The sequence below is a fragment of the Cryptomeria japonica genome, chromosome 10 (genome assembly GCF_030272615.1).
Source record: "Cryptomeria japonica chromosome 10, Sugi_1.0, whole genome shotgun sequence".
Classification (NCBI taxonomy): domain Eukaryota; kingdom Viridiplantae; phylum Streptophyta; class Pinopsida; order Cupressales; family Cupressaceae; genus Cryptomeria; species Cryptomeria japonica.
In genome coordinates, this window is record NC_081414.1 from 385,964,861 (window position 1) to 385,978,142 (window position 13,282).

The 13,282-nt window shown below is 38.7% G+C and overlaps 1 protein-coding gene across 5 annotated transcripts in view; it reads left to right on the plus strand.

Moving 5' to 3' along the window:
- The window catches only part of LOC131071684 (uncharacterized), a 413,522-nt gene that overhangs the window by 288,804 nt on the left and 111,436 nt on the right, over positions 1 to 13,282 (plus strand). For 4 of the 5 annotated variants that reach the window (XM_058007624.2, XM_058007625.2, XM_058007623.2 and 1 more), the window contains 2 exons: positions 10,991 to 11,048; positions 11,700 to 11,787. In XM_058007624.2, the coding sequence (XP_057863607.2) occupies positions 10,991 to 11,048; positions 11,700 to 11,787 (146 nt within the window). The remainder of the gene's footprint in view (positions 1 to 10,990; positions 11,049 to 11,699; positions 11,788 to 13,282) is intronic. The other variant, XR_009112578.2, reaches the window with a different exon arrangement.

Below are 13,282 nucleotides of genomic sequence, written 5' to 3' on the forward strand. Positions count from 1 at the left end.
AACCAAATTCTCCCCCATCAATTTGATCTTATCCAAATCCTTCTTTCTGCCAACCTTTGAGTTCTTCTCCGAAGCACTTTTCTTAATATCTTTCTGATGTAGACCCAGGTGAACGGAGGATTTATTACTTTTACCCCCAACCGGTTCCAATTTCAGAGCTAACGGAGAACCCTCCCCCCTGACCACATTCACCTCCAAACCAGAGGTGAGTCCCAACTGGATCCCTACTAGCTGATCCATCTCCATTTGCTGGCTTCCCACCACTTGCTGAGCCTGGGAAACGTCCCCCCTGATGCACCTTGGTCCAAAGGGGTTAACCTCGGGTTCACCTCCTGCTGGCTAAGGTCATCCAGGGCCTCGAATCTGTTAAAGGTATCCTCCTCCTGTCTCTCCTATAAGGACCTCTTTTTTCCTCGATTCTTGTTCTTTGTCTTAACTGAGACAAAACCATCAGCACCCGCAACCTCGACCGACATAGCAACTTTTCCTTTATTAGCCCCATCCAGGCTATGGGTTGGCAGCTGAGGTTGGCGCACAACCGGTTTATATCTAGGGCACTTGCGCTGTAAATGACCATACTCATGACATAGACGACACCGAAATGGTAAAGTCTCATAATCTAACTGTTGGACCCAAGAATAAGAGCCCGCACACGTATCTATAGCATCTAGTAAAGGTTTACTAAGATCAATTTCAACACAGATACGCGCAAAGGTCATTACCTTTCTCCCCAGGGTTTGTGTTGAAGATCCCACTGGCTTCCCAAGCAGTGCAACGAGCATCCTAAGCACATCCTCCCGGCAACATTCCACTAGAAAGCGTGGTAAACGAACCCACATTGGGACCCTATTCGAGAGCTCCTCCGAAGGGTTAAACCCCGCATGCCAAGGTTTGATGAACAACTTGTTGTGCAAATCGCACACCCATCCTTGTCTTGGATAGGGACCCCCCCAGTTTGTTCCTTTCTGTCCTTGCGAAAGAGGAAGGGGATATGAAGGGTCAAGTGCCGCTAAAACCAAATTCGGCCTCTAGGGGCTGTTGTGGCATATTCACACATCGCCCCATAAATGGGACCCCTGCTTTTTGCTTTCTGGGGTTTGTTTTTCTAGTTTTTTTAAAGGTTTTGTCTGTTAGCCTTTGCATGATGAGTGCTGTCAGGGGAGTCGCTGGGATGGTAGGCTCTGCTTGAGCCAGGGTGGGTAAATAGGGCCCCAGAATTAGGGTTTCTTTGAGAGTATTCCTTAGGGCTTGGTTTTGCTCTTGTTGCTCATTGTGTCTTGCTTGGTGAGTGAATATCATCCTTGAAGGTTTGAGTTAGGTCAAGTTGGTGAGTGATGGAGTCTGGAATGTCATCTTGATCTTCAAATGCCCTGAAATTTGGCTAAGTCTAGAATGTCTTGATCTTGAAATTTGACTATCTGGAAAACTGAGGAATCCTCCAAAAACTAGAATTTGCAATATAACTCCTGGAGGTCCGAAACCACTCTCAAACATCCTGAAAGTATATATGGAATATAACTTAAAGTATAAGAAAGGTCACTTTCTTATACTTAAATGTTATATTCCATAAAATGATCCTTTGGCAAGATCTTGACAAACTCGCCCAAATGCCCAAGCTCGCACTTCTTGAGGAAAAAGTTGCAAAAATGCCCATAAGGTCCGAAAATGCTAAAAGTTGCAAAAACTGGCTAGAGGTCCGAAATTGCAAAAAGTTGCAAAAATGCCCATAAGGTCCGAAATTTACTTAAGTTGCAAAAAGTACCAAAAGGTCCGAAATTGCAAAAAGTTGCAAAAAGTGCCAAAAGGTCCGAAAATTGCAAAATGTTGCAAAAATGCCCATAAGGTCCGAAATTCACTTAAGTTGCAAAAAGTGCCAAAAGGTCCGGAATTTGCAAAAAGTGCCAAAACGTCCGAAAATTGCAAAAAGTGCCATAAGGTCCGAAATTCACTTAAGTTGCAAAAAGTGCCCAAAGGGCCGAATTTGGGCCTTTAAGTGAAAATCTGAAAAGTGAAAAGTTGGCAAAAATGCCCCAAATGGCCAAATTCGGACCTTTTAGCCAAAATATTAAAAAGTGAAAGTTGGCAAAACACTCCAAAATCCCAAAGTTTGCAAAAGTGCCCAAAATCCCGAAATTCACCATTAAGGGGTGAAATGTCAAAGTTTTTAAAAACTTTTCAAATGCCCCTCTTGCCCGAAATTGCCAAGAACAACTAAATTCACAGAAGGAGTAAAGCGTTAAAACTTGGGAAATTTTCAAATGACCCTCCAGGCATTAAATTTTAATATTTGTTAAATTAAATTAATTAATTTTTCAAATTGATTTATTGAAATGAAATTGATTGTTCGCAGGTCGCAGGACGTCATTAGAGAACCAGGAGAAAGACCTGAAATGCAAATCGAGGAAGGATCGCAATCAAGGCCAGGCACTGAAGACTGAAAAAGAAAAAGATGTGGGAACGTGCTGTAGGAGCGCGAGAGCAACCAAACATTGGGAACCGTGCCACTGAACAAAGATGAAGTCTACCACCGGGACCAAAGACCAAAGAACACTCCAAATGCTGCAAAGTTTATGCCTTCTCGAGAAAAAGCACACAGCTGGATTTAAGTCCAGAAATTCAATTTTAAACTGAAATGGCTTTATTGTAAACTGCCTATGGGTCCCGCGCAAGATATTTTTGTGGATAACTATTCCCAACCACCAAGAAGATTGGATAGACTCAAATTGAAGCCAAATAGTGGCAGGTAGTTGAGATAGTTGCTGGTTGGATAACTGAGAATTTAATGGGCATGGGTTAAGGCTGCCAGCTTTTGGATGGCAAGTTGCAGCCCTTGGATGCAGTCCATCCTAGCCTTCGATTCAAAATTGTAATATCTATAAAAGGTAGAGGCCTTTCTTTTGTAAAGGGTTAGATGGTTAGATAGTTAGAGATTGTTGGATAGTTAGACTCTGTTGAGAGAGTTAGATTTAAGAGTTAGAATAGGTTAGATTTTAAGCAGTAGCATAGAAATGCTGCAGAAATTGTTGTAATAGGCAGTTGAAATCAATATATAAACATTGATTTGGTGTTTATTGTCTTGTTTTCATCCTGTTTGCATGGTTTCTTTCATCATTTCAGATAGATCTTTCTATTTTGGGTGTGCAGGTATTTGATAGATTCAGGCTCATACCATTGAGGATATACTGATTGTGTATCCTTTTGTATGGTTAACCTGAGCCTTTAATTGTGCTTAGTTCAATTGCAGGTGTCCGTCTGAGCTGCGCCAGAATTGGGTGCTTAGTCGTTCTTCTCCAGTCTGAAAATCTTCCAAGTCCCTTTGAAGATTGCACCATTCCTGCAAGGTTGTGAGCTATTTTGGCCAAGCAGGAATTGGTTATGTTGAATCCGTCTACCCGCATACCGGTGTTGTTATTTTTAGATCTCCTAACCCTTTCCTTTTTCTCTTTATTACATAATTCGAGAATCATAGCAGACCAGTTTGTTGCAAATCGTAAGTCCCCTTGTGTTTCCAGCAAAAACACATCAAACCACTGAGTAGTCCCGTAGTCAAGACCCGACAATATCTCAAGAGATGATAGGATACTCAGCTGGTTATTCTATTATGCGTTGGCCGTATAGAGTTTGTAGCAATGCGATTTCAGACACGTCAACACAACCCCACCTGGTTGTAAAAATACAAGCCTGCTTCAAAAACCCTATTGCAATCCTCCATGCAATTGAAAGTAACCATGAAGTAATTGTTTGCTAGCAACATAATCTACATTTCCCCTTCCAATGCCCAAGTCCTCTGCGCCTAGTTTTCCAAGAACTGCAAAGAAACCGTCATTCCCAAAAACTTGCAATATAGCGAGTGTTTTGAAAAGTACTCAACATCTTTAGCTATCATCTCTGGAGGAATAACCAACGTTGGCCTCTCGCTGCATCTCTCTAGACAACCATTAACCTTCATAATGCGAGAGCTACCAGCACTACCCGACCCCGAATCTGAGGAAAAGAGATTATTGTTAAAAGTTTTCATGCTCTGGGATGGGGATTTTGAGCCCACCGCAGCACGAAAATCCATGGAAGGAGGTACCTTCGAGGCCTCACCTCCAAAACTCGACATTAGATCTCAAAAAAGATAAGGAAACCGCACCCCAAAGGGGCCTGCTAGAATGCATGGCACCCAAGACCCCACCCCACGCAAGCACCATCGGGATGAAGATCCAAACAAAGCCCCCAGCCCCACTAGAACCCTCGGCTTGCAGAAAAAAACAAGAACCGAACCCCAGCCGCGCAGCCTACACCCCTCCCGTAGCCCACCGCTCTACTCCCCGCACCCTCGGTCTCTCCTCGCCCTGCGTAGTCCTCCACTCAATTGTTTTAAGTTTTTAAGTTGTTAATATTTTTATTTTGTTTTGTGACTTTGTCTAAGACTCTAATATTTATAATTTTATACTTATCTTATTTAATTTATTTGTGATAGGTCTCCTTATTGGCAGAACATGGTTGATGCCATTGCTATTTGTGGGGTGGGTTTCAAAGCCCCTTCTGATTCCGAGTTAAGTGGCCCAATTTTGATAGAATTGATGGCTGATGTAAAAGCCACATTAGAGGAACAATGAGAGATGGAAGAAGAAGGGTTGCACCATCATGACCGATGGTTGGACTGATAGGAGAAATCGGACGCTCCTAAATTTTCTTGTTTCTTCTGCAAGTGATTGAATAACTTGAATTTTATTTAATGATTCGTATTTTATTTTTGAGTTGAGATTTATTGAATGATCATTGATCACTGTTTTTGCTTTGTTTTCAAATTTCAGGTGGCACCATGTTCATGAAGTCCATTGTTGCTTCCGCACATTCTAAAAATGCCACTTACCTATGTGAGGTTATAGAGGAGGTCATATATGAAGTGGGTGAGGAGAATGTAGTACAAGTGGTGACCGATAATGCAGCAAATTATGTTGCTGCAGGTAAACTTTTGATGGAGAGGCACCCATCTATATTTTGGTCTCCATGTGCCGCCCATTGCATTGACCTCATATTGGAGGACATTGGTAAGATTGCATGGATCAGGACATGTGTAGAGAAGGCAAAAAATATTTGCAAATTTGTATACAATCATGCATGGGTCCTTAACTTAATGAGGCAATAGACGGGGCAGAAGGAGTTGGCTCGTCTTGGAATTACTAGATTTGCAACTAACTTCATCACACTGCAATCCTTGATTCGGAGTAAGGCAGCTTTCAGAAGTATGTTTGTTGGTGAGGAGTGGACTTCCTCATCCTATGCTACGAGTGCTGCAGGAGTTGATGTTGCAGATTACATTTTTGATGAGCCAGGCTTTTGGACCCCTTGTGCTGAGATTGTGAAGGTAAAAATTTTAAGCATTCTAATTTCTACCTCATGTTTTAAGTTTTAAGTTTTTATTTTTATTCGTATTTTTCTTTTATTTGCTTATTTTCATTCACAATTTCACACTTACATTAACTGATATTACATATTGTTCCACAATATTTGCATTTCATTGAGCCCTTGGTAGTTCTCCTACGTGTTGCTGACGGGGAGAGGCCCACAATGGGCTACATATACGAGGGCATGGATAGAGCCAAGGAGGGCATCAAATCTGCCTATGAAGGGGATGAGAGTAAGTATCGTCCCATTTGGGATATCATTGACAGGAGATGGCAGACCCAGCTTCACAGGCCCCTTCATGCAGCTGCTTATTACCTCAATCCGACATTCCATTTCCGCCCTGATTTCAAGGCGGATGAGGAGGTTCTTAGTGGGCTCTACTCAATGATAGAGCGAATGTCGCCTGGTCATAGCAGTAGTATAGTCCAAGAGCTAGAGGCTTTTTCTAATGCTGAAGGGGAGGTCTTCTCTCGTCTGCTTTGCAAAGAAAATCAGACAAAAATGCAGCCAGGTAAAATGTATATTTTAAGAAATTAAGAGCATAATTTTAATTATATGTTATTCAATTTGTTATTAATTATTAAATGAGGCTGATTTTATTTCCTTTTTCTCATCTCAGATAGGTGGTGGCAGATGTTTGTTCCTAAAACACCAAATCTTCAATAGGTAGCCACTCGTATTTTGAGCCAGCCATGCAGTGCTTCCGATTGTGAGCGCAATTGGAGTATGTTTGAGCACATACACTCCAAGGGGCGCAATAGACTGTCTGTGGAGAGGTTGAATGATCTAGTCTTTGTTCATTACAACCTCCGTCTTAGACACAAACAGGTTATGGACCATGACAGCACCTCGATCACGCTAGAGGAGGTTGATCTAGAATCTGAGTAGATTAGTGAGGCTACAGTTCCTATGTTTGGTGATGAGGACTTAGATTGGATCAACCAGGTAGATAGAGAGGCCGAGGTTGTAGCCATGGCAGAGGAGGAGGTTAGAGCGTGAGGAGAGCCAGAGCCAGACACAACTGATGTTGGTGAGGGTAGAATGGAGTCACGGGCAGAGAGTATGGCTGCTGACGCATCCAGGACCTACCTTAGGGTTAGACGCCTTCGTAGGAAGGACCCAGGCTCCTCTGAGCCATAGACTTGTAGTTGTTTTACTTTTGACATATGTGCGGAACTGGAACATTTGAATTTTGATGTCATGGATTTCATATTCCATGAGTTTTGTAATATTTTTACATTTGACACTATTTATATATCTATGGTTATTGGTTGCTATTTCCTTCAGCTACAATTTGTGTTTATACTAATCATAATGTGATCGATGTATACTTGACACTTGTGTATGTGATCAAATTAACTTCTATTTGATGATGTTATTATGTATTTAAGGTTTGTTTAATAAAGGGTGCATGAAACAAGTTTTAAATCCTTAAAAATCGCTAAATTTCTTGGGTTTTTCACTTTGCCAAGTCCTGGCCGATCCGAGTCCCGAGTTCCGAGTCGAGTCACCATTGCTGAGTCCGCACCGAGTTCGAGTCCCGTTTCTTTGATCTGGACATGTTGACGTGGAACCTCTTGGTTGGTGGAGTGATGACTAGGATGCCACCTCATCTTGTTCATACTTGGTAGGTCAACACAAAGCATTTGAGCAATATCTCTTGATACTCAACATTATTCAACTTTGCTCAATGTGATGATGATGGGAAGCATCATTATGATTAAACAAACTTTGATTAACTCCTCTGCAAAAATCTGCTTCCTTGATCACGTTTTATGTAGACTACGTAATGACCTTGGTTGATCTTCCCTTGTTCATGATATAGTTGACATTGAGCTTTAACTTCATTTCCTTCCGCTTTGCATTGCTTGGAGCCTGCTTGTAGTGCAGTTCTGATCCTCCTACAATCAGACTTGTTCTTGATTTCTTCTTTAGACACCTGCGAAGAAAACAAGAATAGTGTCAAATACATGAAATACATACTAATTTCATTTTCCTTTTCATTTCTATAAGCTTTGATCCTTGATTTTCAGATTGGATTATGTCGTGCTTCAGGTCTAATTGAGGTCTGATCTTGACCAAACTTGCTGTTGATGTTGCTACAGGTCTGATAATGTATGTAAAATTCGCTCAACTCTGCCCAGGCTGCCTTCAAATTATATTGAAAATCTTTCAAATTAGGATCAAAGCCCTCTAATCAAAATTGCATTCTTCAAAGTGTATTTTGATCAATGAAATGATCAAAATTTGCTGCAAAAAATTGCTGATCTGTGTCATCAAAATCGCTGCCTCATTGAAAAACTTGCCCTTGAGAGTATGAAATGTTGAAACCCTTGCTGATCTTTATTGCCAAAATCGTTCTCTTAAAGATGGAAGTTGCTAAATAAAGATCAGAACTCGCTAATTTGCTTTATGAATGATGTTGAGAATGAAATCAAAACACTTCTTTATAGGTGTTGAATGTTTAGGGATGCATTTCTTTACATTAGGCCAACTTGCTTTTCAATTTAATAGAATGCTTTATTTTCTTTTGCTGAGCGCTTTACATCATTTAAATTGCTAGCCAACTTGACATTAGGATGTAGGATTTCATTTGTATAGCCTAGTCGGCATTTGTCATGTCATTTGTATTACCATACCTTAGGCAGCCTAAATGGCTTCATTCGTATTTCGGACTTTGTCATTTCAATTGCCTTATGACTTTGGCATTTACCCCTTCATTTACATTTCGGTATTTTGTTCTTCATTTGTATTTACTTGGCGGCATCTTAGCTTGCATTAGAAATTTGGCCTTAAGAGCTTCTTTTGTACAATCGGTATCTTCTTCCTTGTTTGCATTATCATGTTTGTTTGATCAATTTTTTGATTGCTTTCATTCACCAAAACAAGGCAGGCCTTTGTTCTTCATTTGTATAAACAATCAAGTTTCAAACGCCTTAATTGAACAATGAGTTTCGGATTGGTGTTAAGTGCCTCTCCTTGCTTAGGCGGACATTTTGCTTCCATCTGTATAAGTTGAGCAGCGAAAGTCTTCTCACTTGCACAATTCAATTTGCCCAAATCAAACTTGAGGTGGTGGCTTTTAGGGCTCCATTTGCATAAGTTGATTTGATTGACCAAACTTTTATTGCTTCATTGCAACTAATCAAAACGGCTTTCCAAGCCTCATTCGCATGAGATGATTTGATCGATCGAATTTTGCTTGCCTTACTTCACCAAGTCAAATTGGTCTTTTGGGCTTTATTTGCACAAACAAGATTTGATGAACATATTTCTTATCTCCTCTTTGATCAAAACTCTCATTGCTAATCGGCCCTAAGGTGTTCATTTGCATAAGGTTGGCGATTTAAAAACCTTTCATTCATTCAATCAAATTTGCTTAAATGAAGCTTAGGGTGGGGGCATTTTCTTGATCATTTGCACATCCTTAACTTGGGTGGCCTTTGGAGGCTTGTTTGCACTAAGATCAATTTCAGTCCTCCACCTTTCATTTGCATGAAATCCTCTTACTTAGGCGGTATTTTTCCCTTGACAATTGCATTGACAAATCAGCCTCAAGGGCCTCATTTGCAGAATTGGCATCATGGTCTTTATTTGTATTAGCAAGTTTGGTTGATCAAATTCGTTTGCCTTGCTTCATCAAACAAATCGGTCTTTCATGCCTCATTTGCATGAGCAGGTTGGGTTGGTTTGTATACAATGATTTGATTGATCAAGTTTGATCCCTTTGTTGCTCCTAATCAAATCGATCTTTAGGGCTTGGTTTGCATTAACAGAATTGATGAAAGCATGTCTTACCTTTGTTTGAACAAAGACCTCTTATTGCCAAATCGGTCCTAAGAGCTTCATTTGCACAAGGATGGTGGGGCCTTGATGTTTGTTTGCACAGTTGGAGAGGCAAAACTTGACGGCCTTTGAAGGTTCATTTACACAAGTTGGAGATAGGGCGGTATTAGAGGCTTCAAATGCACATCCCTATACATACCAAAAAGGAGTGAGACTTTAGTCAAATTTTGATGATTTTACTCCCTTTGTTCAATGTGTTGAAGTTCAAGAACCTTGGTGCTATGCTTGAAGTTCCTAACGAAACAACAAGCAAGTTTTCCCCCTACCTACTCAATCAAAAACTCACAATGCCATCATGTTCCCCTAGCCATTTGACAACACTTGACAACATTAGCAACTTGACTACCTTGGTAAGGTTGGCAACACAACCTCAACCCTCACTTGACAAGACATATTCACCTCTCACAAGCAAAGGCTAAAAACTACTAAACCTACCAAGGTAAGATGACCTAAAAAAACACCTAAGCCTAAGCAAAAAGTGGGGGTCCCCATTCGCAATGGGGCAATGTGTGATTACATCACAACAGGTACTAGTTAGTGATCATATGAGTAAACAATATGATTAGGTGGTGATTTTTTGTTGAAGGCTCATGTAGGCTATATTCAAGCGTGCTTGGTGATGGAAGGTCACATTATGTAGGGTTATGGAGATGTCAAGATTTGATAGTATGAGGATAAGAAGTTCACAATCCAAAATCTTCTTTAATTTTCCTTTCTATTAGTTAGATAACTAGTTTGTTTTTTCTTCACCATTGAGGGGTTCTATATAGATCCCTTAAACTAGAAATATAAAAGGGGGCCTAGTCCACTAGTGTGAATTTTATACTCTACCCATGAGCTATTAGACCCACTTTATCACAGGCTATGCAATTTTGTTTTTAGTTGCTCCTACGCTGATTTGGACATAGGTCTTCATTGGGGAAACCCTCATACTTACAACTTAGTTACATTCACGTGGCTGGTCATATTACTAGTTATGGGGATTTGAAGGTTTTTCTTGGGTAATAAGTATATTTTCCAAACTTCAAACCATGGAATAGATAGGATAAAATTTCTCTCTTTATCGACAATTATTAAATTGAGAGATAAAATTTTGATGTAGTTATATATAATCATAAATGAAGAATTTTAGATTTGTCGGTACACTAGTTGTACTTGTAAGACATTTTTATTTGTGTTATACAAATACGTTGACATAGGCAATAAATTGAAAATATTGAAACACAACATTGTGCTTTATCGAAATTAGTAAAAAGGAAATGCATTCATTGACATAGTGATTAAAGATTAGTTGACAACTTGTCACTTACCTCTCTCACTCTATGTATTCATCCATTTCATTCTTTGCTGACCTTTCACTCTTCATTTTTTGAGTTTGTCTCTTTATGTTTGCGTTCTTTTCTCTCATCAATATGACAAAACAACAATAATGTGTAAAGTTGATTAGTTACAAGTTTTTGGAATGTGCTTGTATTAGGAATTAGGATGCCATTGTGTCAGTCAGGAAGTATCTTGAAAACATGTCTTACGTAAATTTATGTGAGTAATGTAAAAGATGGAGATAGTTATATAAAATGTTGCTCTTTCATTATTGTCTTTGAAGTAATTATGCTCATAAAATTAAGGAAGCAATATGATACTCATCATTCCATCTCATTTTGTGTTTCTTTATATACATACATACTAATCTCTCTTTTTTTTTCATTAATAATTCATATCAGTTAACATCTTAATCCATTTCATGTAGTTATGGGCTGTGAAGGCATGTCATGATCGTAATATCACCCACAGGGATATAAAACCAGGTTCAAGTTCTCTTACTTCCCAACTTGTTCTTGAGTTTAGTTAGCTAACAAATATTGCACAATCTTGTTTATAATGATATAATATTTTGAAGTCAAGTAAATAGAAATAAGTTGATCTTAGTGTTTTCATCACAAACTGGAACCAAGATGTCTTCAAAAGTTGAAGGTGTTAGTTGAGGGACAAACTTATGTGCAAATTATCTACAATCAATGCTTCCTACGGTAGAAAATGTGAAGTCTGCAAAATTGTAGATATGCACAATGATAACTTTCATTGACAACCACAGCACATGGTTTCAGCTTCTTTTGAACTTGTAGAGAAATGAAAATTAGCATGTAAAGTTTCTTAATTTTGCTTAAAATAGTGTTGACATGCAATATTCACTTACATATCTAGTTAGAAATTATAATATGCTGTTAAATGACACCTATTTGCATCATCAAATGTCAAGTAAAAGCACTGATTAACCTGCAGATATCTGGAAAAGGATGGTTGGTTTATGGGGCTATGGATTCATCCTAGGAGAATGATGTTTCTAATTCCTAGTTATACATATTCTTATTTCAAGCAGTTTAATGAGGCCTCATATCACTGCTTGCACTAAACTGATGTTACTGTTCATGTTTTTATACTTCCATTCTCTATGGAAGAAAATATGGTAATCTGCATGACAGATAAAGGTTCTGGTGACTGTCAAAGAGGTCAATCAGGAAGAATCTGGCCGTATAATTTGACTATGTGAGTTATCACTGATGTCAATTGATGCTTGAAATGCTTGGTAATAGTAGCTTTACTTAGTTGCCTCTGCTTTAAATAGTCTTCTGCTTATACTTTATTTGGTATCACTCAAGATTATGTCAGAAGTGCAATATTTTATTTGTTTTCAGTTCAGTTTTTGAGTGAAATGGTTTTTTTTGTAGGCTTAATCTTTTTGAATTAGAAAATCATATCTAGGGTCTTTATAAATTGAAGCACGTGTTACATGGCTGCATAAAACAAAATATTGTCAGAGCATTTTGAATGTGTACCTTACAATATGATGGGAAAAGACTGATGTATACTCTGAAGTTCTGAACGTTGTTGACGTATGGGTATGAAGAAAACACCCAAGGCTTGAATCTGAGCATTTTTTCTGAACTGAATTTTGTAATTGGCATTATTAAAGAACCGGAAAGAGCCTCGATTGGAGGTTGTCATACATTACACAAATATGTCATATACAAGCACAATTGAATTGCTACTTGAATATTTATGAAGGTTTGTTAAGTTCTGATGTACTTGTTTTGTATATGAGGTAGTTGTCCTCATTTATTTAGTTTTTGTATCATGTTTAAGATCAGGATTTAATGCACCATTTTGCATTTAATGTACTTATTATTATTCTTTTTTGCATGTTTTTATTGCAATTAAATGAGGAAAATAAAAAGGAGAACAAAGTCCCACAGAAAAATGATCCACCTCCAAAGGTAAACAAGGACAACTACAAAAGGTCCTTTTCTCAAAGACAGCCATGCACAACCAGTTTTTGATATTCCTTCCATGGTTATTGCTTTTAATGTAATCAGTCTAGTCATAAGGCAGTAAATTGTAGAGTTCCTACAAAGAATCATTTTGGATTCTTCACGAGGAACTATAATTCATTCGCTCCTCTTATGGACTGTAATGTCATTTGCTATATGTGTAATAATTTTGGGCACAGCAAAATTTTGTAGAAATACTTTTACTGAGCCTTCGAAAAAGAAGAAGAAAAAGGATGAATCAAACAAGATTTGGAAGGAGGAGCAAGAAATGAAGGAAATATCCATGCTTGTACAAGTTGCACTACATGCTCAAGATGAGAAAGACCAATGGTATGTTGACAGTGCTTACTCCACACGTGTGATAGGTGACAAGAGAAAATTTCTCTCCGTAAAGAAAGTAAGGGACAATGTGATGGAAAATATAAAAGGAAAAGGCACACTTAGTCTCCAAACTGGAAAAACAAAAGATGAGAATGTTTGATATGTTGAAGGGTTGAAGCACAATCTCCTAAGTGTAAGTCAAATGTGTGACCAAGGGCATTGTTGGTTGAAAATTTTGTACACTTGGGGAAATATACAAAATTGTGGTTTCAACCTGTTGACGTGTATTTTGTACACCATCATACACAGAATAAAATACCAATAGGCATCTTATCCTCTCTTGAGAAAAAGCCTCTAACTGCTGAAGATTCGCATAAAGGATCAGTTAGGAA